Source organism: Bacillus rossius, chromosome 1 (assembly GCF_032445375.1).
Source record: "Bacillus rossius redtenbacheri isolate Brsri chromosome 1, Brsri_v3, whole genome shotgun sequence".
Classification (NCBI taxonomy): Eukaryota; Metazoa; Arthropoda; class Insecta; order Phasmatodea; family Bacillidae; genus Bacillus; species Bacillus rossius.
The window spans coordinates 2,430,342-2,455,543 of record NC_086330.1 but is presented as its reverse complement, the minus strand read 5'-3'; the positions used below and the strand labels follow the sequence as shown (position 1 = coordinate 2,455,543).

Here is a 25,202-nt window from a genome sequence, read left to right as displayed (position 1 = left end):
GCGCAGCACCAAGCTGAGTGACGTGTAATGGGCAGTAGAGACCACGTGGCTCCAGTAAGAGAGCGGGCGGTGTTGTTGCAGTACTTCCAGCGCAGCACCAAGCTGAGTGACGTGTAATGGGCAGTAGAGACCATGTGGCTCCAGTAAGAAAGCGGGTCGTGCTTGTTGCAGTACTTCCAGCGCAGCACCAAGCTGAGTGACGTGTAATGGGCAGTAGAGACCATGTGGCTCCAGTAAGAGAGCGGCTGGTGCTTGTTGCAGTACTTTCAGCGTAACACCAAGCTGAGTGACGTGTAATGGGCAGTAGAGGCCATGTGGCTCCAGTAAGAGAGCGGGTCGTGCTTGTTGCAGTACTTCCAGCGCAGCACCAAGCTGAGTGACGTGTAATGGGCAGTAGAGACCACGTGGCTCCAGTAAGAGAGCGGGTCGTGCTTGTTGCAGTACTTCCAGCGCAGCACCAAGCAGAGTGACGTGTAATGGGCAGTAGAGGCCACGTGGCTCCAGTAAGAGAGCGGGCGGTGTTGTTGCAGTACTTCCAGCGCAGCACCAAGCTGAGTGACGTGTAATGGGCAGTAGAGACCATGTGGCTCCAGTAAGAGAGCGGGTGGTGCTTGTTGCAGTACTTCCAGCGTAACACCAAGCTGAGTGACGTGTAATGGGCAGTAGAGACCATGTAGCTCCAGTAAGAGAGCGGGTGGTGCTTGTTGCAGTACTTCTAGCGTAACACCAAGCTGAGTGACGTGTAATTGGCAGTAGAGACCACGTGACTCCAATAAGAAGCGGGCGGTGTTGTTGCAGTACTTCCAATGCAGCACCAAGCTGAGTGACGTGTAATGGGCAGTAGAGACCATGTGGCTCCAGTAAGAGAGCGGGGGTGCTTGTTGCAGTACTTCCAGCGTAACACCAAGCTGAGTGACGTGTAATGGGCAGTAGAGGCTATGTGGCTCCAGTAAGAGAGCGGGTCGTGCTTGTTGCAGTACTTCCAGCGCAGCACCAAGCTGAGTGACGTGTAATGGGCAGTAGAGACCACGTGGCTCCAGTAAGAGAGCGGGTTTTGCTTGTTGCAGTACTTCCAGCGCAGCACCAAGCAGAGTGACGTGTAATGGGCAGTAGAGACCATGTGGCTCCAGTAAGAGAGCGGGTGGTGCTTGTTGCAGTACTTCCAGCGTAACACCAAGCTGAGTGACGTGTAATGGGCAGTAGAGACCATGTGGCTCCAATAAGAAGCGGGCGGTGTTGTTGCAGTACTTCCAACGCAGCACCAAGCTGAGTGACGTGTAATGGGCAGTAGAGACCATGTGGCTCCAGTAAGAGAGCGGGCGGTGTTGTTGCAGTACTTCCAGCGCAGCACCAAGCTGAGTGACGTGTAATGGGCAGTAGAGACCATGTGGCTCCAGTAAGAGCTCGGGCGGTGTTGTTGCAGTACTTCCAGCGCAGCACCAAGCAGAGTGACGTGTAATGGGCAGTAGAGACCACGTGGCTCCAGTAAGAGAGCGGGCGGTGTTGTTGCAGTACTTCCAGCGCAGCACCAAGCAGAGTGACGTGTAATGGGCAGTAGAGACCATGTGGCTCCAGTAAGAGAGCGGGCGGTGTTGTTGCAGTACTTCCAGCGCAGCACCAAGCAGAGTGACGTGTAATGGGCAGTAGAGACCATGTGGCTCCAGTAAGAGAGCGGGCGGTGTTGTTGCAGTACTTCCAGCGCAGCACCAAGCTGAGTGACGTGAACCGCCGGCTCAAGAGCCAGATATGGAGCTCGGTGGTGACCATCGTGCTCGTGGAGGGCAAGAACCTGCTGCCCATGGACGTGGACGGCTTCAGCGATCCTTACACCAAGTTCAGGTACTGTGGCCTTCGGCCTTCACTACTAATTATTATGACTTGTAGCTAATCTGGTCATTTTGAAACTGTCTATAGTGCGCAACATCAATTTTAAGCCTTTCTTATGCATGGTTCACCTAGCAATGTGTACTAGGACAAGTAGTTGACTGAGAGAAAACAATTGTCAAGACATCTAAATGTGTTAAGATTTGTTGAAATGCATCCAACCATTACATCAGTGTCTCTCTACAGAGCTTTTAGCACCAACTGACTCAAATTTCTGCATTGACAATTTTGATTGCAAAGTGCAGCAAAACTTGTGTTGACTACAATGCCAACAGCACAACTCGAAATTAAAACTACCTTGACAAATGAGAAGTGAAAAGTTGAATTGAAGCAGCGATTGAATAGATTTCGGGGGAAACTAGCATCCCCGCATTATACAAATTCATTCCAATTTATGAAATTTTCGCGTTTGACCCCGAAACATCGTGGTGAGAGATAATTATTCTTACCTCCCCCTTCAAATTTTTAATTTAAACATTTCATATTGTTTCGAATGATTAATTAATTTTTTGACTTGTGACTGCTGTCGCAATTGAGCGAAAAACATGTGAGAGCCAATATTCTGACTATGAAGGCATGTTTCAGGCTCGGCAATGAGAAGTACAAGAGCCATGTGGTGTACAAGAGCCTGAACCCCAGCTGGCTGGAGCAGTTCGACCTGCACCTGTACGATGACCAGAGCCAAGAGCTGGAGGTCACTGTATGGGACAAGGACCGTGCCAAGGACGACCTGATGGGCAGGTAACTCCTTCTCTGTTTGACCCGAACCTGTACGATGACCAGAAACAAGAGCTGGAGGTCACTGTGTGGGACAAGGACCGTGCCAAAGACGACCTAATGGTCAGGTAACTTCTTTGTTCGAGCTGCACCTGTACGATGACCTGAGCTAAGAGCTGGAGGTCACTGTATGAGACAAGGACAGTGCCAAAGACGACCTAATGGTCAGGTAACTTCTTTGTTCGAGCTGCACCTGTACGATGACCTGAGCTAAGAGCTGGAGGTCACTGTATGGGACAAGGACAGTGCTAAGGATGGCCTAATGGGTTGGTAACTCCTTCTCTCTTTGACCTGCAGCTTTTTCTGTTCTAATTGTTCACCTAGATATTAATTTTAATTTTATCAAATAAGAGAAACATTTTCGTTAAATAAATAACTGTAAAAATTTTTGCAAATATTTTGTGATGTTAAAAAATTATTTTTATACACAACCTTTATACCTTTGTTTGTTATGGTTGTGTAAAATTTCCTGAATAACACAAAACGTCTTTGGGTTGTAGCAGGAGCGTATGCAGAATTTTGTTTCGGGAAGGTGGGATAGAACCATTTGGTTGCTGTTTGCTTTCAATTATTTTTTTGGTCAATATTATTGATTTTTAGATTTTTATAAGTTTCTTAGCATTTGGGGAGGAGGGTTATATTCCCACCATGGCATCCCTTAACACGACCCTGGGTTTTATAGCCCCTTTTTGCTCTGCTGACTGTCTCTTTCGGTACTCATACTCCTTAACTAAGTTTGACACAATGTGGAGCAGGTCAGTCTCATGGTGGGCATTGCCAGTAAGTTCCTCCCGTGCCACAGCTTCCAGTGTGGAACCAGCGGCTCTCCTTCCAGGGTGTGGTCGTTGAGCGGCTGCGTGCTTGTAGGTGCGTGCTGGACCTGTCGCAGCTGGAGAGAGAGAAGACGCACCGCCTGTGGCTGGAACTGGAGGAAGGTGCCGGCTCCATCTTCCTGCTGCTCACCATCAGCGGCACCACGGCCTCCGAGACCATCTCCGACCTCACCACGTACGAGGACAACCCTCGCGAGAGGGAGGCCCTGCAGCAGCGCTACGTGAGTGCCCAGGCCTAGTCCCTGTTTAGCTGGCACCAGCTCAAGAACGTTGGTTCCTTGGCAATGGGAAATGTTACAGATGTATGCTTATTCTTGTTGATTAAAATTTATATCTCGTACATAATCAACGCGTGCATACATATCGGAACTGCGATATGCTTATAAGAAGTTAGGTATGGAAATTTTACCGTATTAAAGTAAAAGATAATGTAAAGTAATACCGGATTAATGTTTTTTGGCTTGTTGCATTACATTATTAGGAATTTCAAAAAGGGCATCACCACCACCACCATGCAAGCCAGCCGAAAGGGTAGCGAGAGACCAGTGGCGCATGAGTGGCTGGTGAGGTGTGCGAAGGGAGCGTGCTTGTGCACAGGCGCTGAGGAACACCTTCCAGAACCTGCGCGACGTGGGCCACCTCACGGCGAAGGTGTACCGCGCGCAGGGACTGGCCGCGGCCGACCTGGGGGGCAAGTCAGACCCCTTCTGCGTGCTGGAGCTCGTGAACGCGCGCCTGCAGACCCAGACCGAGTACAAGACACTCATGCCGTCCTGGCAGAAGATATTCACCTTGTACGTGCCCCGCTGTAGTGAGTGGTTCTCAGCCAGTGAGTCGCGACCTTCCATCCTTCATGAAACTGTACCATGGGAGGTCGCCAGTTATTGATAATATCATATTATTTGCACTTCACGTGGAATATTTTACTGAAAATCGAAAATTGATTTTTTTTTTCAATTCATAGTATGTTCCTGGTGTAAAATATCTCACGGTTAAGAAAGAATTAGAACTTCACAATTACATCTTATAGAAATTTACATAAGCATCTGTACTTTCACATCAAAATAACTCATACATATACCCAGGTCCGTATTCAGGACTCCTGACCCCTCTGGGCAAAGAAAACGTTGGTGCCCCCGACTTTAAATGACATTTGGGAATGTTTCTTTACTTGTATGTGTGCTCGGGTGTGTCCGGCAGTGTGCTCGGGTGTGTCTGGCGGTAGCTCAGGGCCGGCTGGCTGAGCGAGTGGGACGTGTGCGCAGCAACGTGAAGGACATCAACTCGGTGCTGGAGGTGACGGTGTACGACGAGGACCGCGACCACAAGGTGGAGTTCCTGGGCAAGGTGGCCATCCCGCTGCTACGCGTGCGCAACACCGAGAAGAAGTGGTACGCGCTCAAGGACAAGAAGCTGCGCAGTCGCGCCAAGGGCAACTGCCCGCAGATCCTCATGGAGCTGACCGTCGTGTGGAACCCTGTGAGTGCATTCCCCAGTTCCTGCATGCATTGCCCAGCACTCCTAGCTCCTGTATACATCTTAGAGCTTGATTTGATAAGTAATTCCAAGATTTTCAATACATTAAAATTAAATTAACTAATATTTCTGGTATAGTATTACATGTGTCGCGAAAGATTTACAGCGAAGTTTACATACTTGATTGTCCATAACATCATTTACCACTGAAATGGGTGATCATTTATCTTTGACATTCAAGAAACATAATGCCGTCTTTCAGGGGCAACCCCCCTACCCCCACTTTTCATATAAGCCTGATGTAAGGCGACCCCTCAACATATAAAATTTGCCGGCAAATTTCAATCCTCCTGCCAGCGACGTGCTTATTGTGTGTGTTTGCCTAGAGAAACCCCGCCACCCCAAGAGGCTAGTGAAGAGTCAGTGTCGGGCACCCCTAAAAGTATAAATAAAATAATTATTAATGTAATATATAATTTTACTATTTTACCACAGGTAATTATGTAAGTACAGAGATAATCATGAGCATGTATTTCTGAATGCACACCACTCATAAAATTATAGTTTTTTAACTGTTAAAACAAATTAATTAGTAATAATATTTTAGTAGGTTCATTAAATGAGTTTAAGAAACTTCCACCTCTGGCGGGAGTGACCTCCTCCTTCAGGCGGGAGAGATCTCCTTCCTTTGACGGGAAATACATCCTCCCTCTGACAGGAGAGACATCCTACCTCTGGCGGGAGAGACCTCCTTCCTCTGGCGGGAGAGACCTCCTACCTCTGGCGGGAGAGACCTCCTTCCTCTGGCGGGAGAGACATCCTTCCTCTGACGGGAGAGACATCCTTCCTCTGACGGGAGAGACCTCCTTCCTCTGGCGGGAGAGACCTCCTCCCTCTGACAGGAGAGACCTCCTTCCTCTGGCGGGAGAGACCTCCTACCTCTGGCGGGAGAGACCTCCTCCCTCTGACGGGAGAGACCTCCTTCCTCTGGCGGGAGATACCTCCTCCCTCTGGCGGGAGAGACCTCCTACCTCTGGCGGGAGAGACCTCCTTCCTCTGGCGGGAGATACCTATTCCCTCTGGCGGGAGAGACCTCCTACCTCTGGCGGGAGAGACCTCCTCCCTCTGACGGGAGAGACCTCCTTCCTCTGGCGAGAGAGACATCCTCCCTCTGGCGGGAGAGACCTCCTACCTCTGGCGGGAGAGACCTCCTCCCTCTGGCGGGAGAGACCTCCTCCCTCTGGCGGGAGAGACCTCCTTCCTCTGGCGGGAGAGACCTCCTCCCTCTGACGGGAGAGACCTCCTTCCTCTGGCGAGAGAGACATCCTCCCTCTGACGGGAGAGACCTCCTTCCTCTGGCGAGAGAGACATCCTCCCTCTGGCGGGAGAGACCTCCTTCCTCTGGCGGGAGAGACATCCTCCCTCTGGCGGGAGAGACCTCCTTCCTCTGGCGGGAGAGACCTCCTTCCTCTGGCGGGAGATACCTCCTCCCTCTGGCGGGAGAGACCTCCTACCTCTGGCGGGAGAGACCTCCTTCCTCTGGCGGGAGAGACCTCCTCCCTCTGACGGGAGAGACCTCCTTCCTCTGGCGAGAGATACATCCTCCCTCTGGCGGGAGAGACCTCCTCCCTCTGGCGGGAGATACCTCCTCCCTCTGGCGGGAGAGACCTCCTCCCTCTGGCGAGAGAGACATCCTACCTCTGGCGGGAGAGACCTCCTTCCTCTGGCGAGAGAGACCTCCTTCCTCTGGCGAGAGAGACATCCTCCCTCTGGCGGGAGAGACCTCCTTCCTCTGGCGGGAGATACCTCCTCCCTCTGGCGGGAGAGACCTCCTACCTCTGGCGGGAGAGACCTCCTCCCTCTGGCGGGAGAGACCTCCTACCTCTGGCGGGAGAGACCTCCTTCCTCTGGCGGGAGAGACCTCCTCCCTCTGGCGAGAGAGACATCCTCCCTCTGGCGGGAGAGACCTCCTTCCTCTGGCGGGAGAGACCTCCTTCCTCTGGCGAGAGAGACATCCTCCCTTTGGCGGGAGAGACCTCCTTCTTTTGGCGGGAGAGACCTCCTTCCTCTGGCGGGAGATACCTCCTCCCTCTGGCGGGAGAGACCTCCTACCTCTGGCGGGAGAGACCTCCTCCCTCTGGCGGGAGATACCTCCTCCCTCTGGCGGGAGATACCTCCTCCCTCTGGCGGGAGAGACCTCCTCCCTCTGGCGGGAGAGACCTCCTTCCTCTGGCGGGAGATACCTCCTCCCTCTGGCGGGAGATACCTCCTCCCTCTGGCGGGAGATACCTCCTCCCTCTGGCGGGAGAGACCTCCTACCTCTGGCGGGAGAGATCTCCTTCCTCTGGCGGGAGAGACCTCCTTCCTCTGGCGAGAGAGACATCCTCCCTCTGGCGGGAGAGACCTCCTTCCTCTGGCGGGAGAGACCTCCTTCCTCTGGCGAGAGAGTCATCCTCCCTCTGGCGGGAGAGACCTCCTTCCTCTGGCGGGAGAGACCTCCTTCCTCTGGCGGGAGATACCTCCTCCCTCTGGCGGGAGAGACCTCCTACCTCTGGCGGGAGAGACCTCCTCCCTCTGGCGGGAGAGACCTCCTACCTCTGGCGGGAGAGACCTCCTTCCTCTGGCGGGAGAGACCTCCTCCCTCTGACGGGAGAGACCTCCTTCCTCTGGCGAGAGAGACATCCTCCCTCTGGCGGGAGAGACCTCCTTCCTCTGGCGGGAGAGACCTCCTTCCTCTGGCGAGAGAGACATCCTCCCTCTGGCGGGAGAGACCTCGTTCCTCTGGCGGGAGAGACCTCCTCCCTCTGGCGAGAGAGACATCCTCCCTCTGGCGGGAGAGACCTCCTTCCTCTGACGGGAGAGACCTCGAGAGACCTCCTCCCTCTGGCGGGAGAGACCTCCTACCTCTGGCGGGAGAGACCTCCTTCCTCTGGCGGGAGAGACCTCCTCCCTCTGACGGGAGAGACCTCCTTCCTCTGGCGAGAGAGACATCCTCCCTCTGACGGGAGAGACCTCCTTCCTCTGGCGAGAGAGACATCCTCCTTCTGGCGGGAGAGACCTCCTTCCTCTGGCGGGAGAGACCTCCTCCCTCTGACGGGAGAGACCTCCTCCCTCTGGCGGGAGAGACCTCCTTCCTCTGGCGGGCAGAAAGACATCCTCCTTCTTTTGGAGACATGTATGAAACCTCGCGGAAATTTATGAGTTTTGTGGGACATATATTAAAGCCTTTAAATAAGCATAGCATTTTCGGCAACTACAAGTGTTATCTCTTATAATAATTACTGAAATGGCTCATAAAAGACAAGTAACATTTATATCGTTTATCAGACTGGCGAAAATCGAAGGTCGAGATGTAATGTACTGCGCAGCACAGAGTGTGTTCAGCCACTCGCACATCTCTCCCCTGCGGGGTGGCGATCAGGCATAACGGCCTTTACTTGCAGAGGCGTCACCGTGATTGTTGTCAAGTATTTACGGCATTCTGCTAAATAATATGCAACTTATAATTATAAATTAAGATGTTGGAAAGTTATAAATGATGCGTGCAAGTGTATAATGTGACAGTACCCTTTCTCCCTTCAACTATTAAATTATACCTTAAAGTATGCTTTCATGTCACATGGTTACGCAGAGTGGTTCCTCAAAGGTTGTAGTGGGACTCGAACACTTGGTCACTGACTCAGCTCCAAATCTGAGTCCTGCCAGTGACGTCATGCGAGCTGGCGCTCAGAAAGGTTAAGTTTCGAGAATCACAACCACACAAGAGCCAATTTCGCATGCAACCTCAGCGACGACCCGGGCTCTGGCAAAGCTGTAACCTTCGGGCGGTGGATAGTCTAAGGGATGGTAATTAAGGCAATCCTTGGTTTGGTGTTACCATACCTACCCGAGCTCTGGCAAATCTGTAACCTTCGGGCGGGGGATATGCTGATATTGAAGTACCCAAGGACATCCTAGTCCGGATTAGGGGGTGCTCTCCCGCTATGAGGCTGCCTGGGAAAGCACTATACCTGAAGATGAAGGGTGCCATGGGACTGATCCTTTACTGTGATAGTTCCCTGCTGAGATTTCCTCTAATGGCTCAGGATCAGAATTGGAGTAGGAAACGTGGTGGTAGTGGTCCTCCTATGCTTGAAGAACACTCCGAAGGGTCCCCGCCCTGCTGACGAGTGGAAGTGTTGAGCTACTTAAGCTCGGGTACTAGCCTGCTGAGCTAGTAGAGGTTGGATAGGCCTCAGCTGGATAATGAGTAACTGGGTGACCGAGGGGTCCCAGGGATGTGAGAGGTATGGTTCCGTGTCGTTGCTACTCAGATCCCTCAGAGGGGGCTGGCTCTGTTGGAGGTCTGGGGGTGGACGGCGGAGCTGGGGGTGTTTCGGTGGGGCCGAAGTTGGGATGGGTCTCCTCAGCCTCTCGACCTAGCTGGGCGCTCTCCAGTAACATGCCGCGATTGGAAATGGCGAATCTATTTCCCGGTTCTAGGAACCCATGTTAGGCTCTGGTAACAGTGTCTGGCATGTAAAAGATCCATCTTTCTCCTAACCAGGATTATGCCCAAACAGGATTACCTGCCTGGGGGAGCATAGATGTAAACTTGAGGTGTGAACCTAATGTACATGTCTGTTCACGTGGCACTGTCTGTTCACGTGGCACTGTATGTTCATGTGGCACTGTCTGTTCACGTGGCACTGTCTGTTCACATGGCACTGTCTGTTCACATGGCACTGTCTGTTCACATGGCACTGTCTGTTCACGTGGCACTGTCTGTTCACGTGGCTTTGTTTGTTCACAGATCCGTGCCTGTATTCGAACCCTGAACCCCAAGGAAGAGAAGTTCATGCAGACAGAAGTGAAGTTCAAAAGACAAGTGTTTGTGAGGAATGTAATGCGTTTAAAAGCCATCATAATGTATTTCATTGAGTTGGGAAAGTACATTCAGTAAGTAGTGCTCGTGGTAGTGTCTATTCCTCTTTGAAGATAACAGTGTCGTTCTATCGCCAATAAGCCAAGTAAGACATAACCGCATGGGTATTGGCCGGCGCGGCGTAGAGCATACTGGGTAGAGTGAGTAGTAGAGGCTGCATGAGTAGAGGTCGCACCTGTCCTGTATGCTTGTATGGCTATGTACGAGAACTAAGTTCCTATTCTCGGCGTTAGGTATTAGTGTGCCATAACCACTTAAATCAGCGCTGAACATAGATACTAGCCACTTCAGACTTCCGCATTGCCTTTAAATGCTTAGTTCTAATCTTGCTGTGCTTTTTTTTTAAAAAAAAAAGTGGCTTATTCTATTTGCATGAAAATAAGATCGTTCTCATTTTAGCTCGCTGCCATATAGAACGACAACAAAATATCATTTTTTTCCAAAGGAATGATTACATTAATAGTTTATTGACACTAAGATCTTTTGGTATTTTTCAGTAAATGTATATATATGTAATATATATTTACTATACAAATTTTGATTCATATGATGTATTTTATGTTATAAAATAAAGACTACCAGTAAGGTACATAAAACACCTATGATTACACTGATACAACACTATGACATATCACAAAATAATTTAAATAACAGTACAAAGGAAAAAATCCTCATGATGTGTATAACATGGCGGTGACAGAAAGTAGAGACAACACAACAGCAATGATGGCGAGGGCTGTACACGAGTCACCGCAGCATGCACATGGTCCAGGCTGCACCTTGGAGTGTGTGTGGCAGGAGACGTACTGGTAGCACTGGTAGCACTGGTAGTACCGGTAGCACCGGTAGTACCTACTGGTAGCACTGGTAGCATCGGTAGCACCGGTAGCACCGGCGGAGCTCTGCCACCTTGCCTAGGGTTGTCTCTCACGGGTCCAGTACTGCCGTGGAGGTACCGACTCCGCGGTTCACACAAGACATCGCTATATTCTCTACCTTGTTCCGGCTGACGACAACACATCAAAACTTAAAATAGCAGTGGCACATGTTGTATTAATATAGTTTCTCAATGCCAGCTGATTAATAGTTAATACAGTGTGCATTTTAGTGTAACAAAGTCTTAAATTGTGTCCCACATTCCGTAATTTTATTGCATGATAAGTTTGACTGAATTTTTAATTGTACAGTGTTTGTCCGTAAGGTAATAGAGACTGGCCACTCCTCGGCAGGGGAATGTATAGTGGAGGGGGGGGGGGGTGGTGGTTCTAAACTATGCACGGACCTGGTGACAGTCGTGTCCGAGCTCTGACGCGGTGAGGATCACGCGTGGAACACAAACTGTATTTGAGTTTTTGTCACGGCAGAAAACGTCCTAAATGGAGAATTCGCTGGAGCAGCTCTAAGCGATTAAATTTTGCTTTCGCCTGGGCAAAACCGCTTCCGAGACGCTTGCCTATGTTAAGGAGACTTGCAAAGAGGACGCCCTGTCAAGGGACCAGGTTTCCTGGTGGTTCGGTGAGTTCGAGAATGGACGGGAGACAGTTAATGACATGGGGTGAGCTGGTCGCCCTTCAACGGGTGGTTTGGATGTAAATGTGGCCAAGGTGAAAAACATCCCCTGGACTACGATCATCATTCGAGTGTAAGATTAATCGCTGAAGACCTAAACATGTGCGAAACAACAGTTCACAAAATTATTTCTGAAATTTTGAACATGCGGAAGGTTCGTGCGAAATTGGTGCCAAAAGTGTCGAGTTATGAACAAAAACACCGCCTCCGCTGTGAGCGCCTACCTGGCACAGATAGGGTTTGCAACCTTGCCGCAGCCACCGTACAGCCCGGATGTGAGCCAGCCAAACTTCTTCCTGTTCCCAAAGCTCAAGAGAATCATTTAAGGTCACCGTGTCGAAGAAGTTTCCGCCATCCCACGGGCTGTCGCAGAGTCTCTGGAAGAGGTTACGGCAGCTGACTTCCAGGGAGTCTTTGCAGCATGGGAATCACTTTGGCAACGGTGTGCCGACGCCCAAGGAGACTATTTTGAAGAATTTTAACAAAATTTACCGATCGGATGAATAAATTATTTTTTACCAGACCTAGCCTCATTACTTTAAGGACAAACCCTGTATGTTGGTGGTATTTTATAGAATATATTTTGTAGAAAGTACTACCCTTGCTTTTTTTCCTCATAAGTTGATGCACATTCACAGTTAAATAGTTTAGTGTGGCATTGCTTGGCTGCTAGAAAGTATTCCTGTACCCGCTGTATTCATATTTAGAAGAGCAAAAGATGAAGTTCCTTCCATCAGGACTATGCATGCGACATCAAGGCCAGGTTCGCAACACCCATCAATGTGAAATGAAATAAAAGTCAGCTGTAACAACAGAATAGGCTTTCATTTTTTTTAAAATATAAAACGATAAGTTGGGGATTCTTCCCCTTGCCCCAGCTAACGATAGCGTTCAGTTAATGTGAGAATCGAACCAAGTTTTCTTTCAAAGCTGTAAGTATTTGCCTCGGCCAGTTGCCCGGCCCACAGCAGACATCACTAGACCGAGTGTTGTGTCTGGCCCGTTCAGGCTTGTGTGCCTAGTGTCCGCCGATACTGTCGCAGCCGGCTGTAGCTCGTAGTACGGTCCTGCATTACACACGACCAACCTGTATTCACTATTTCTGCACGTTCTCTTTCAGGAATCGCCAAAGGAATAACTAAACACGATGATGTTATCAGTTATGCGACTTTTTTTTCGTTTGGTTAACAGATGTTGTTAAAAACTGGTTTTTTAACTTGAATATGACTCTGCAATGTTTTTAATGTTCACGAGCTTTCACGGCCATTGTCTGAAGTAGCTTGGCTTCTGGGTTGTAGCCGCGTACTTGGCGAATAATTCACCGACGTTTCAGTTGACATTACAGCCAATCAGGAAGCACCTTCCCCTCAGGCGAGAGTATATGAAGGCAAGATAACTTGTTAAGAACCTCAGTAGGTAACTGCTCTCTGATGTTGGCGACTGCAATGTCTACCGAAACGTCGGTGAATTATTCGCCAAGAACGCGGCTACAACCCAGAAGCCAAGCTACTCCTGCAATGTTTTGTCTGGTAGAAATACGGGTTTTGCATCATGCAAATTCATTCTGAGCTTACATTGTTTTAATACTAGGTTACAATAAAAGATGCAGTGCATTTTTTAAGTAGTTACTGCTCTTGGGAAAAACATTTTTTCAGCAAAACTAATTTTCAACAGTAAATAATAATCTTCACAAATGGCTATGTACTCCAAGTCGCTAATATGTACTTGTCGTTCCACCCTTGTACCTGGAAGGGAGGGATCGCAATAATAGGACTAGTCGGAAAAAAGGAAATAATAAATGGAATGGGCGCTAGGTGGTGGATTAAGGGCTAACTTTGCACCACCTGACACAGGGCACGTCGAAGGCATCTCAAGGAATAATTACTGCTGACGTATAGTCGGAGGGCACTGTATGGCGGATGCACGCGCAAAAATGACACGAGTCCAAACTGCTGGCACTAGGGAACACTCCATACAACACTGGACACGAGGCCAGACTGCTGGCACTAGTTCGAAACTCCGTGTCTAAAAGTGCCGTAGATAGATTCATGACGACGAAACCAAACTATCAGCACTTTCGTCACACCATGATCTAGTAAAAGTCGTGACTCTGCGTCTCGTACAGTCAACTGCTGTCTTTCTACACGGTGCAAGATCAATGCAGTACAGTTCTGTTCATGAATAGACGTGCTCCAGGAAACCACAGTCGTAAATGCCAGTGCTTCAGGGCTCCCATAATGATGAGACGAGGAAAGCAAACTGGCGCTGGGTTTATGCCCGTGACACAAAGGTAATGCGCACACTGAAGCCAGGTTATTGTGCCGACACCTTACCTGTAACCATGCAGGATGTCCATCCTCGCCTCGGGCTCGCCATGTCTTGGATCGGGTTGACGTCTAGTCACAAGCTGCTCCGTAGAGGGACTCCCCGAGGTGAAGTCAGGTTGAACACGAGCCAGGCTCGCAGTCGATGGTGGCGCCGCGCCGCGCCCATGTAGAAAACCAACCTGGTACTAGCGGTAGCATCCCACAGTACAGGTGCCCAGGTTAATCAAATGAAAGCAAAGAGAAAATTACCGAAGGCAAAATTAAATTCAACTTTCTTACAACACAAGGAAATAAGGAACAAAAATAATTTGAGAAAATAATAATAAATTAACTAAAGGCTTGAGGAGTGGGTCACGCCTCAACTATAAAATATTTTCCCAGAAGGATGGCTTCGCACAAAAGCCCAGAACGACCTCTGGTGTGGAAGAACTATGCCTTTGACCACATGGTCTTCAGAACATGGACGAATCTCTTAGATGTTATATAATTGTACCTCCTAAAGTATCCCCCCCTTGTATGTGTCCTGGAACTATCACCCTCCACCTACTGCGGAAAATTAGATCATATGTGCAGATAGATAGCAGAAACCAACCTAGCTTACATAAGATATTCTAAAATCTTGCACTATATTACTCTAGCACCAATAAGATTTCCTTAAGATTTTTTAGTATTCCATTAAATTATTAACTAGTGAAAAGGAAGGTTCGCACTGATAGTAGATTCATGTTTGTTACAACTATGGCTACAAGAAACCGATGAATGATCTTACAGTTGTGTGACTCTGCGCTGTTGTTTTACTATCCTCCAGCACCTCACACCTAAACATTGAACTTATCGTTATGCTTTGATGAGTATTTGTATCTACTGACCCTTTCAGTTTTAACAAAGTTTCATTTTAAAATTTTTTGTCTGTTTTTCAGCATTACTAGAAAACAAATGGGTTATCGTATTACATTTTTAGTAAGGATTTTTGTATAATTTAAATACTACACATAAGAGGGTTAAAATCAATTAATATAGTTTTGCGACAATAAATATTATCTCTCTCCAAAGTGAAGTGGTGTGATTTTATCAATGTTTAATATACCTTAGGATACTCTAAAACAGGAGAAAAAATTAGCAGACACAATCCACATTAAAATAATTAGGCTGTTTCGTTATTTCGACCCTAAATGGTTTCAAATGAATTAAACATTTTATTATGTTATCGCAGGCGATGCTTGACTTAAGGATGTTTGGCATCTATCTCGTATGTTTATTATAATGTTGCCATGGATAGTAAGCAAGATTGGTAATGAGTAAAGTTGTGACAACAAACTTCGCATTGTTGAGAGATTTGTCATTTATACAAGAGTGAAAGGGAAAGTGTTCTGTATATTATTAATAAAAAAACATTCACAATGCCGTGAGGACATGATACGAGAATGGTTCCAAATGCTAGTTTGAACGAGTATACAGCTCGGTGTGGACACAGCAGTGACCCCAGTGCTTTGGGGATACTCCTCTAGAGAGCGCTCTCACCCGCAGGACGTGCTTCGAGTGGGAGTCCACCATGCGCAGTGCCGTGGCGCTCCTGCTCTTCATCCTGATGTGCTACTACTTCGAGCCGTACATGCTGCCCGTCATGATGCTGCTGGTCTTCCTCAAGCACTACCTGGTGAGTGTCGCTGCCTCTGTCTGGCTGCTCGACCTTCTCAAGCACTACCTGGTGAGTGGTGCTGTCTCTGTCTGGCTGCTCGACCTTCTCAAGCACTACCTGGTGAGTGTCGCTGCCTCTGTCTGGCTGCTCGACCTTCTCAAGCACTACCTGGTGAGTGTCGCTGCCTCTGTCTGGCTGCTCGACCTTCTCAAGCACTACCTGGTGAGTGGTGCTGCCTCTGTCTAGCTGCTCGACCTTCTCAAGCACTACCTGGTGAGTGTCGCTGCCTCTGTCTGGCTGCTCGACCTTCTCAAGCACTACCTGGTGAGTGTCGCTGCCTCTGTCTGGCTGCTCGACCTTCTCAAGCACTACCTGGTGAGTGGTGCTGTCTCTGTCTGGCTGCTCGACCTTCTCAAGAACTACCTGGTGAGTGTCGCTGCCTCTGTCTAGCTGCTCGACTCTCCGCGTGGGTCTGCCATCTTCTAGGCAGCGTTAAAGCTGCGAAGTAGAACATGTTCGGCATCAACCTTCAAAACCACATGTCATGGAGGATGCAATGGGTTTTTGAGTTTTTAGAAGTTAATAGCTGTTGTGTATTGTCCGGAAACTGTTGTGTGTTGTTCCAAACAGTGTGGTTGTGTTAGGTTGGCAGTGTGTGTGTGTTTGGTATGTTGGTTGTCTGGCGTACCAATGCTAGTTGTAAACAGTCTTGTGTGCAGTAAACAGGACATGTAATAGTGGCGACGAGGATTAAATATTCCAGCTAAATTCCGCAGGGAAATGGGAAAATGGCATAAATTGGCTCAATTGGAGAGTTTGATTTGGGTCGGGAATCGTGGAGATCGTACCGCGAAAGGCTACAGTTGTATTTTGTAGCAAACAAAATTAACGATGATGCTACGAAACGTGCTGTATTTTTTACTGTGTGTGGTGCTGAAACTTACAATTTGGTGACATCGTTACTAGCACCGTCTATGGATGCTACATCACTTAACGATGTTCTCAGCAAGCTTATGGACCATTTTGAACCTAAAGCCAGTGAAATTGTAGAGACGTATAAGTTTTTGAAGCGGGACCAAACCGACGGGGAATATATTGCTGTTTATGTGGCTGAGCTGCGCAGATTAAGCGTTCACTGCAATTTTCCGAATCTCGAACGCATGTTGCGCGATCGTTTGGTCTGCGCGGTTAAAGATCGCATGGTACAACGGGCGTTGTTGGCCAAAGATAAACTAACCTTCAAGGATGCAGTAGACATTGCGACGGCAGCAGAGGCAACCGGGCGGGACCTGGTCGAGTTGAGAGGCAAAGATATTCCGGAATCATCTGGTGATGTATGGAAGGTCACAGCGGGCACAACAACTAAGCCACTAGGAGGGAGTAAAGCTCAGCAGGGCGCACAGTTACCCCATAACAGAACTTGTTGGCGTTGTAATGGCAGTCATTCTGCCGATAAATGCTGGCACACCTCTACGGTTTGTAATAACCGGGGTCACATTGAAAGGGCGTGTCTAACAAAAAAGATTAGTCAAGTGCCACCTCGAGCGGTGATAATGGGCGCGACATGGAAGGAGGCACACCAGGTACAACATGTGTATGGGGAGATATCTGACACAGATGAGGGTGAGTACACCTTGTATAATATGAGTGATAAAAGCAGGCGTGGTCCACTGTGTGTGGAGGTTAGGTTGGATGGGAAACCAATCACTATGGAAGTTGACACAGGAGCAGGTTACTCTTTTATTAGTAGACAGACTTTCAAACGGTTATGGCCAGAAGAGCCGCCCCTGATGAAGGGTAATTTAGTGATATGTACTTGGTCGGAAGAACCACTGGAGGTGTTGGGCACTAAACAAGTGGAGGTGCAGTTCAGGGCCAGGAAAAGTATACCTCTAGAACTGTTGGTAGTACAAGGTAAGGGCCCTAGTTTGTTGGGCCATTTATGGCTAGAGCCACTAGGCATAACACTAGTTGGGGTTAATAGTGTTGGGGTGTGCTGCAATGACAACATGTTAGATATTATGTTGAAACAATACCCCTTAGTGTTCAGGACAGATGAACTGGGGACGTACAGAGGACCAAAAGTGTCACTAGCGGTAAAACTCGGCAGTCAACCTGTGTTCAGGAAGTGCCGATCGGTAGCGTTTGCACTAAGGGAAAAGGTTCGCTGTGAGATTGATAGACTGGTGGAACGGGGTGTGTATGAACCAGTAGCTTTTTCCAGATGGGCAACTCCATTGGTGCCTATAGTGAAACGTGATGGATCAGTGAGGTTGTGTGGGACTATAAGAGCACAGTGAACAATGTTGCGTTAGCGGAAGTTTATCCCTTGCCTACTATCAACGAAGCCTTTGCAATGCTGGAAGGTGGACAGATTTTTACGAAACTTGACCTTGAGAAGGCTTATTTGCAGGTGACAGTGAATGAAGTGACGGCAGAGTTACTAACAGTTAACACCATGAAAGGGTTGTTTCGGGTATGGCGACTGCCTTTTGGGCAGCGGCTAATGGACATGTTGCTAGCCGGAGTCACTGGTACAGTGGTATTGTTGGACGATATTTTGGTCAGTGATAGGGATGAACAGGAATTGATGGTACGCGTTGAGGAAGTTATGAGGAGACTAGAAAATGCAGGGTTGGTACTAAAAAGGTCAAAGTGTCAGTTTGCAGTGAATGCAGTTACCTTCTTGGGTCATCTGGTGGATGGCAATGGGGTCCACCCCCTTCTAAGCAAAGTAGAAGCCATACATAAGGCACCAGTGCCACAGAACAAGAAGCTTTCTTGGGGCTGCTAAACTTTTATGACAAGTTCTTGAAAGGTTGAACTGAAGTTTTGGAACTGCTGCATCGGTTACTGGATGATGCTGCTAGTTGGAAATGGACAGAGAGACATGTTGAAGCCTTTGAGAAGGCGAAACAGCTTTTGCAGTCTGACCAAGTGTTGGTACACTATGATTTGGATAAACCGGTGATTGTGACATGTGATGCCTCGGACTATGGAGTTGGAGCAGTATTGACACACCAGATGGAAGATGGCTCGGAGGCACACATAGCATTTGGATCCAGGACATTGCAGAGAAGTGAAAGAAATTATGCAAAACTTGATAAGGAAGCTTTATCTGTAATGTTCGGAGTGACAAAGTTCAAGCAATACCTTATTGGCAGACCATTCAATATTGTAATGGATCACAAGCCCTTGCTTCGGTTACTGCATACAACGAAGGCCATTCCTGAGTCTCTATCTCCAAGGTTGTTGCGGTGGAGTTAACAGTTGGCCATGTTTGAATACGATCTTGAATATCGGCCAGGATCTCAAATAGGTCATGCGGATGCATTAAGTAGATTGCCAGTCCAGGTCCCAGAGGTTCAAGTGCCAAATCCCCCAGAAGTTCTGCTGTTGAAGGAAGATACACGGGTGCTGATGCTGCAAGATTTACCTCGTCTGATCCTGGAGCCCAGGGCTATAGCAAGAGAAACAGAAAAGGATTCAGTGTTATCCGCCGTGATACAGTTTGTCAAGACAGGATGGCCAGGTAAAGGCGCGCCCGAATTGAAACCCTACTATGTGAGGTGGGACGAATTGTCGGTTCACAAGGATTGTCTGCTATGGGGCAACAGAGTAGTTATGCCCCTCAAGTTATGACCGGACATGATGGCCATACTTCACGCGAATCACGATGGGGTGGTCCGGATGAAGGCAGTAGCACGAAGCTATTTTTGGTGGCCTAAATTAGATGCACAGATTGAGGAGGCAGTCGGTGGTTGCGAAGGGTGTCAGAGGTGTGGAAATAACCCACCGAAGGTCGAGGGGTCTTGACTGCCAACAGGGAAGCCATGGAGCAGGGTACATATGGATTTTGCGGGGCCGTTCCAAGGAATGCAGTTCCTTGTTGTGGTGGATGCATTCTCAAAATGGCCGGAGGTGCGACGGGCCACAAGTATGTCAGCCAATGTGGTCGTACAAGAACTACATGACATATTTAGCTGTCACGGGCTTCCAGATGTGCTAGTAGCAGATAATGTAACAGCATTCCGGTCACAGGAGTTGCAACAGTTTCTGGCGAATAATGGTGTCAAAATGTTGTTTGCTCCCCCCTACCATCGGTCCAGTAATGGCTTAGCGGAGCGAATGGTACAGACTGTTAAGCAAAAGCTTAGGAAGATTACACAGGATAACTGGAAAACACGGGTGGCGCGCATTTTGTTGTCATTGTGGACAACGCCTAGCGCGGACGTAACCAAAACACCTGCCGAACTGTTGATGAACAGGTCATTACAGACTGCCTTGACCAAACTTCACCCGTCTTCATGGGTAGATGACCATCAGTGGTCAAATGCTGCTATCACCCAGAAAAGTAGACAGTTCCACTCAGGTGATGAGGTGTGGTTTCGGAATTACGCAGCCGGGCACAGGTGGTTAGTGGGATGGATCACAGGCAGGGAAGGAAACAGAATCTTTGTAGTGCGGAATGAACAAGGCCATGAATATAGAAGGCATGTTGACCAATTACGACATCGCACTGCTCCCTCGTCACAACAGGAGGACCGGGAGCTGCTCAGCCCAGTCGCGTTCAGTGATTCTTCACCTGCCGGCGGCGTTCCAGGGAAATCTGGTACAGCAACTCAACTACCCGAGACACCAACATCGGTCCAGCCCAGTTCGGGCCAGTGAATCTTCTCCGTTTAGAGGGTTTCCAGCAGAGCCAAATGCCGCGTTAGCAGTACGTGGACACTCGGAGCGCCAGAGAAGACAGACCATCAAACTGCAGGACTATGTAACATTTTAGGAGGAAGGGAACTATTGTGTATTGTCCGGAAACTGTTGTGTGTTGTTCCAAACAGTGTGGTTGTGTTAGGTTGGCAGTGTGTGTGTGTTTGGTATGTTGGTTGTCTGGCGTACCAACGCTAGTTGTAAACAGTCTTGTGTGCAGTAAACAGGACATGTAATAATAGCATTTGGTGTGTACAATTTTAAATATGATTTGCAAATATTTATGTACTATTTATTATATAATAACTTAAAAAAGCATATGTCTATTGAAGTATGAATTTTAAAACAAAATATGCATGCAGCATTGGTTACACATTGTCAAATCACATGTCACTTTTAGTAATGTGCGCATACCAGATTCATTACACTGTGGTCATTACAGGCAGAAATACACCACAACATAATCATGGTATAGTCATAGTTATAGTCAGTAGTGATTTCTGTAAACTGTGAAGAAAAGAAAATTGGAAAGCTGACCTAGGGTTCGAGCCTGGATCCTCTGGAGGCATAGTCATGGTGCTACTGCTGTGCCTTCTCAGAGAGATCTCTACTCACGGTGTGTTAGTGCTCGAGACAGTACTCCTGAGACTGACATTGGCTAATGCACAGTGAAGCCATTTTATTGTACTCATTGGCAAATACCAAGGCCCTAAGTTCTGGGTTTCATATGATTGGGTCAAGAATTCTTCTCCTTGTTCATTACTGTCTCTAGGTCGTCCAGAGCGGGTCAAGAAAACCGTGGTTCATCAGTGAAAGTGAAAATAATATGTATACGTACTTCAGAAATACCTTGTTACCGAGTGAGCTCGCGTATTCTTCATGCTTCTGTACGAATCAGTGCAATTGTAGAGGGACGGTAACTGTCAGGAGAGCGTATTACCATGTACGAGTGTTTCACGAGAACAGTGCTTCAAGGCATCTGGGTGTACAGATGACATGCTGGCAGTGGGCAGGGAGTGAGAGGTGGGAAGTGAGAGTGTGGCGGCTGTGCAGGTGATGTCACTGACGGGGTCGTGGGGCGTGTACGAGGAAGAAGAGGAACCGCTGGGAGACGACGATGACGACGATGATGATAAGGACAAGGTGAGACTCCTGCCTCCTACTCTGCAGCTGCTATAGAGTCCCCCGACATGCCGCAACCTGCACACAGCTGTAACTTCCCCTAACGGTCGTAGCTCAGCAAACATGAAAGCGTGAACACAAAGCTTGTATGGTATAGCTTAAAGTCGAGATTAACAGCGATACACAAATTGTATCAATCAATGGCACTTATATATTTTATACTTGTCAGTCGCTTTGTGTGCTCGCTGCTTTATAAGAGAAACATTCTGTCTAGAAATATACATCAAATTTTAAACACTTGCCTAGTTTGGTAGTGTGTCCAGTCCCACTCAAGATTTTACAACTCAGTGCATCATTGTGTAAGGTTCGTCTCCCATACAACTGTCTGTATAGATTGCTGAGTAGCAGGCGGTTGTGCGCAGTGTCTGGTTGTCAGTATTAATGGAAGCTATCTTACTAATTGACTGTTACTAACTAGCCGGTCTCTTACTTGTGAGTGTGGGATCTTGCATTCAAGTCTGGTCTTGGGCATGCCTGAGTCTCCTAGCATGAGGCAGGATATCTTCCACACTAACAATTGAGTTAATATTTTATGATTAGTCTTTGTTTCAACATATGAGTTCCCCCATGAATACATTTTTATGGAATGGCTGCAAAATATGGTCTAATTGGTCTAATAAAATCCCAGGGTGGCACAGTGTTTATGTTAACTCTAGAAAGGGCATGAGTGTACCTTCGGTCTTGCGACAGCTCGATGGCTACTGCGCACACACGTGGCGATATGTGCTTCCAGGAGGAGAAGAAGTCGTTGAAGGAGCGACTGCAGGCGATCCAGGAAGTCACCCAGAGTGTCCAGAATGCCATTGGCTACATTGCCTCGCTGGGGGAGAGCGTGAAGAAGTGAGTGCTGCGACTCAGTGTGTCGCACTGTCAGTGCTTTATAACTACACTTTGATCCAGCCTAACTTTGTCCGGCCACTGAAGGAAGGGTTTTCAGTGGTCATGACTGCTGATGCGGCGAAGGTTCTGGAGTCAGGTCCCAACACCCCGCCATAACTCACATTTACGAGAACTGTGTCAGTAACCCAGTGAGTCCAGAACACGTGATAATCTTGGAGCTACTGTCTAAAGCCCCTGTTAATAACAATAGAAGTAAAACTCTATACTACATGTATGTATCTTAATGTAGATTTTCATAGAATGCATAAAGACGTGTGAGGTGGGTACAGGCTTATGTCCCACATTGTTACAACCTGTTAATTTATTTGACGAAGTAATGATATTAAGATACTAATTTCACAGTTTTTTTTTTGCTTTATTATTTGTATGGGTTGATAATGATAGAAAACCAGAGTTGCCATTTTCGTGTCTGCACGTGCACCATTACTGTGATTGCTCTCAGATACACTCGATGCTTCACATCACACACTCACACTTTACTCATAGGCTACATCTTGTCAACGTTACGCAGTCTTCAGTATTGTTGGATATATGTTCTTCACTTGATCCTGTGTCTTACTTGGTTCCCATTCCTGAACTCCCTTGTTTAGTTTGCTGAGTTCCTTCTAGCTCGTGTGGGCAGATATAGCAATATTATAACAAACACATACATTTTGGGTCCAGTACATTATGTTTAATCTGGCAATCTCTACTGGTGGTCAAGACTCTTGAATGGTTGGCCAAATTCCCCAGGGTTAACTGCTGGCAAGGTCAGGGCCTGATTAACCCTTAGGCTAATTAGGCTGCAGCCTAGGGCGCATGGATCGGGGGGGGGGGGGGGGGGGGTGCGCAAAATCGTGTCTTCGCATGCACTATTAATCTAGCATCATTGCATCTACCCTACATATTTCAACTAGACCGAGACAAAACACTAAAACTAAATGCGCTGTGAACTGAAAAAGCTTGGGACTCCCTGATTTTAACAATAAATTTGGACATTTTAAAAAGCTCACGTAAAACAAACACTGACTTGTCACTCGAATCGGTTGGTGGTCGTGCAGATTAAAGGACAATGTTAGTTTCGCTTGCAGATCGATCTGAAAACTTTTATAGGTAGTATGAACCATGTTAAAATTTTCACACTAGTAAACAAAGTCAAAACTAATATACTACTTTTTAGGTCCGACCGTGACACACACACCTGGCGGGAGCGCGTCCTCGTAATTAGCCTAGGGTGGTCAGAACTCTAAGGTGGGGAAGTGTAAGTTGTCACGTTGGTTCCAACTCGGGATCACGTGGTCGGGCTGCCGTGTTGCAGCACGTTCAACTTCACGGTGCCGTACCTGAGCGTATTGGCAATCGCGATGCTGGGCTCCACGGCCGTGGTGCTGTACCTGGTCTCGGTGCGCTACCTCATCATGGCGTGGGGCGTCAACAAGTTTGCCCGTAAGCTCGTGCGGCCGCACACCGTCCCCAACAACGAGGTGCTGGACCTGCTGTCGCGGGTGCCCGACGACGAGGACCTGGTGAGTGCCTGCCCTGTCTGCCCGTCCTCCACCGGGCAGTAGCACCTTGATGGTTAACCGACGGTGCGGCTGAAGATGTAACGGAACACCTGGTCGTGTTCTCAGTGCGTCCATCCATATCTTCCACCCAAAAGGGAGCGGTACTCATTGTGTGCGGGGTGTAACATTAAATAAAATAATAACTGGCAAACAGCGTTCAGGACAAATCCGCGTCATTTTTTTTATACAAGGATGATTATTTTCGTATGTTTTGTATAAACAAAGATGCTTTGTTCCCTTTCAAAAGGAGTTTCTAAGGGCTGTGGGCAAGCAGCATGGCGAAACAGGGTTTCTTCTTTTCCTACAACCAACAGCTAAAAAGTAATGAACCCATATTGTGAATCAAGCTAAGGACTTAATAATGTTCCCAGACTTTCACGGCCATTGTCTGAAGTAGCTTGGCTTCTGGGTTGTAGCCGTGTCCTAGGCAAATAATTCGCCAACGTTTCGGTCGACATTGCAGTCACCATCATCAGGGAGCAGTTACCTACTGTAGTTAACTGCTCCCTGATGATGGCGACTGCAATGTCGACCGACATTTTGGTGAATTATTTGCCTAGGATATGGCTACAACCCAGAAGTCAAGCTACTTCAAGCTAAGGACTTATTTTGATTTCAAAATGGGGCTCTTAATTTGAAAATTATTACAATCTAATGGAAGTTGAAAGTGTTTCAATAAATGACTTTTCTCATTTATACATATTGAATATTTTATACAATTGTAGTTCATATAACTGTATGGTTAGTGTTAGGCTTATAGATTTATTGATATTGAACTCTTAGAAATACGCTATTCAGGCCCATTGGAATTACTACGCATTCAAGTCGGTGCACACTTTTTAAAATGTCAGTGTCTGTTTTGTGGATGTTTCCTGTATTGACAATGTGCGATGTGTAGACTGTGTCAATACATAAATCATTCTTTCATCGTAATGGATCCCGCTGCTGCGATAGATATTGCTGGTGTTTGCTTGCGTTCACTTTCCTGAATGGGGAACATTTAGGCCAGATAGCGACTGCCGAGTGCAGAAACATCTCTTCTCAGTACGCCTCTTTCCCCATTGTTCATGGACACACAGGCACGCACCCTGGGCTGTATGCAGTCTGTCAGTGACAACGTGCAGTAGGCTGGAAGACTGAACAAGCCCACTTGGGGAACCTAGTGCCCATGATTGTAAACTCATCACACTCATGTGGTAAGGGTTCATGAGTTCGATAAAACCTCCAGCGTGAATCAAATTTACGAGTGCCGAGTCGGTACATAAGTATTTATAAGCCCGCCACAGTCGTGGAGTTCTTGTCACCTTAAAGAGAACTAGGTCCTGCGATTATGGACTTTCAAACTGCTAAGACTTAACTTGCATTAGCTTCCATATTACTTTTTATATTTCAACCGAGCACAGGGCCTAAGAAAAGGCACATCCCGAGTCTACATTT

General features: G+C 47.8%; 1 protein-coding gene across 7 annotated transcripts in view; it reads left to right on the top strand.

The window, feature by feature from the left end:
- Positions 1-25,202, top strand: part of LOC134531121 (multiple C2 and transmembrane domain-containing protein) — a 201,565-nt gene that overhangs the window by 171,903 nt on the left and 4,460 nt on the right. For all 7 annotated transcript variants that reach the window (XM_063366714.1, XM_063366723.1, XM_063366700.1 and 4 more), the window contains 10 exons: positions 1,691-1,839; positions 2,470-2,625; positions 3,529-3,715; positions 4,092-4,288; positions 4,760-4,973; positions 9,763-9,908; positions 15,318-15,447; positions 21,193-21,282; positions 22,055-22,161; positions 23,519-23,726. In XM_063366714.1, coding sequence (XP_063222784.1) covers positions 1,691-1,839; positions 2,470-2,625; positions 3,529-3,715; positions 4,092-4,288; positions 4,760-4,973; positions 9,763-9,908; positions 15,318-15,447; positions 21,193-21,282; positions 22,055-22,161; positions 23,519-23,726 — 1,584 coding nt within the window. The remainder of the gene's footprint in view (positions 1-1,690; positions 1,840-2,469; positions 2,626-3,528; positions 3,716-4,091; positions 4,289-4,759; positions 4,974-9,762; positions 9,909-15,317; positions 15,448-21,192; positions 21,283-22,054; positions 22,162-23,518; positions 23,727-25,202) is intronic.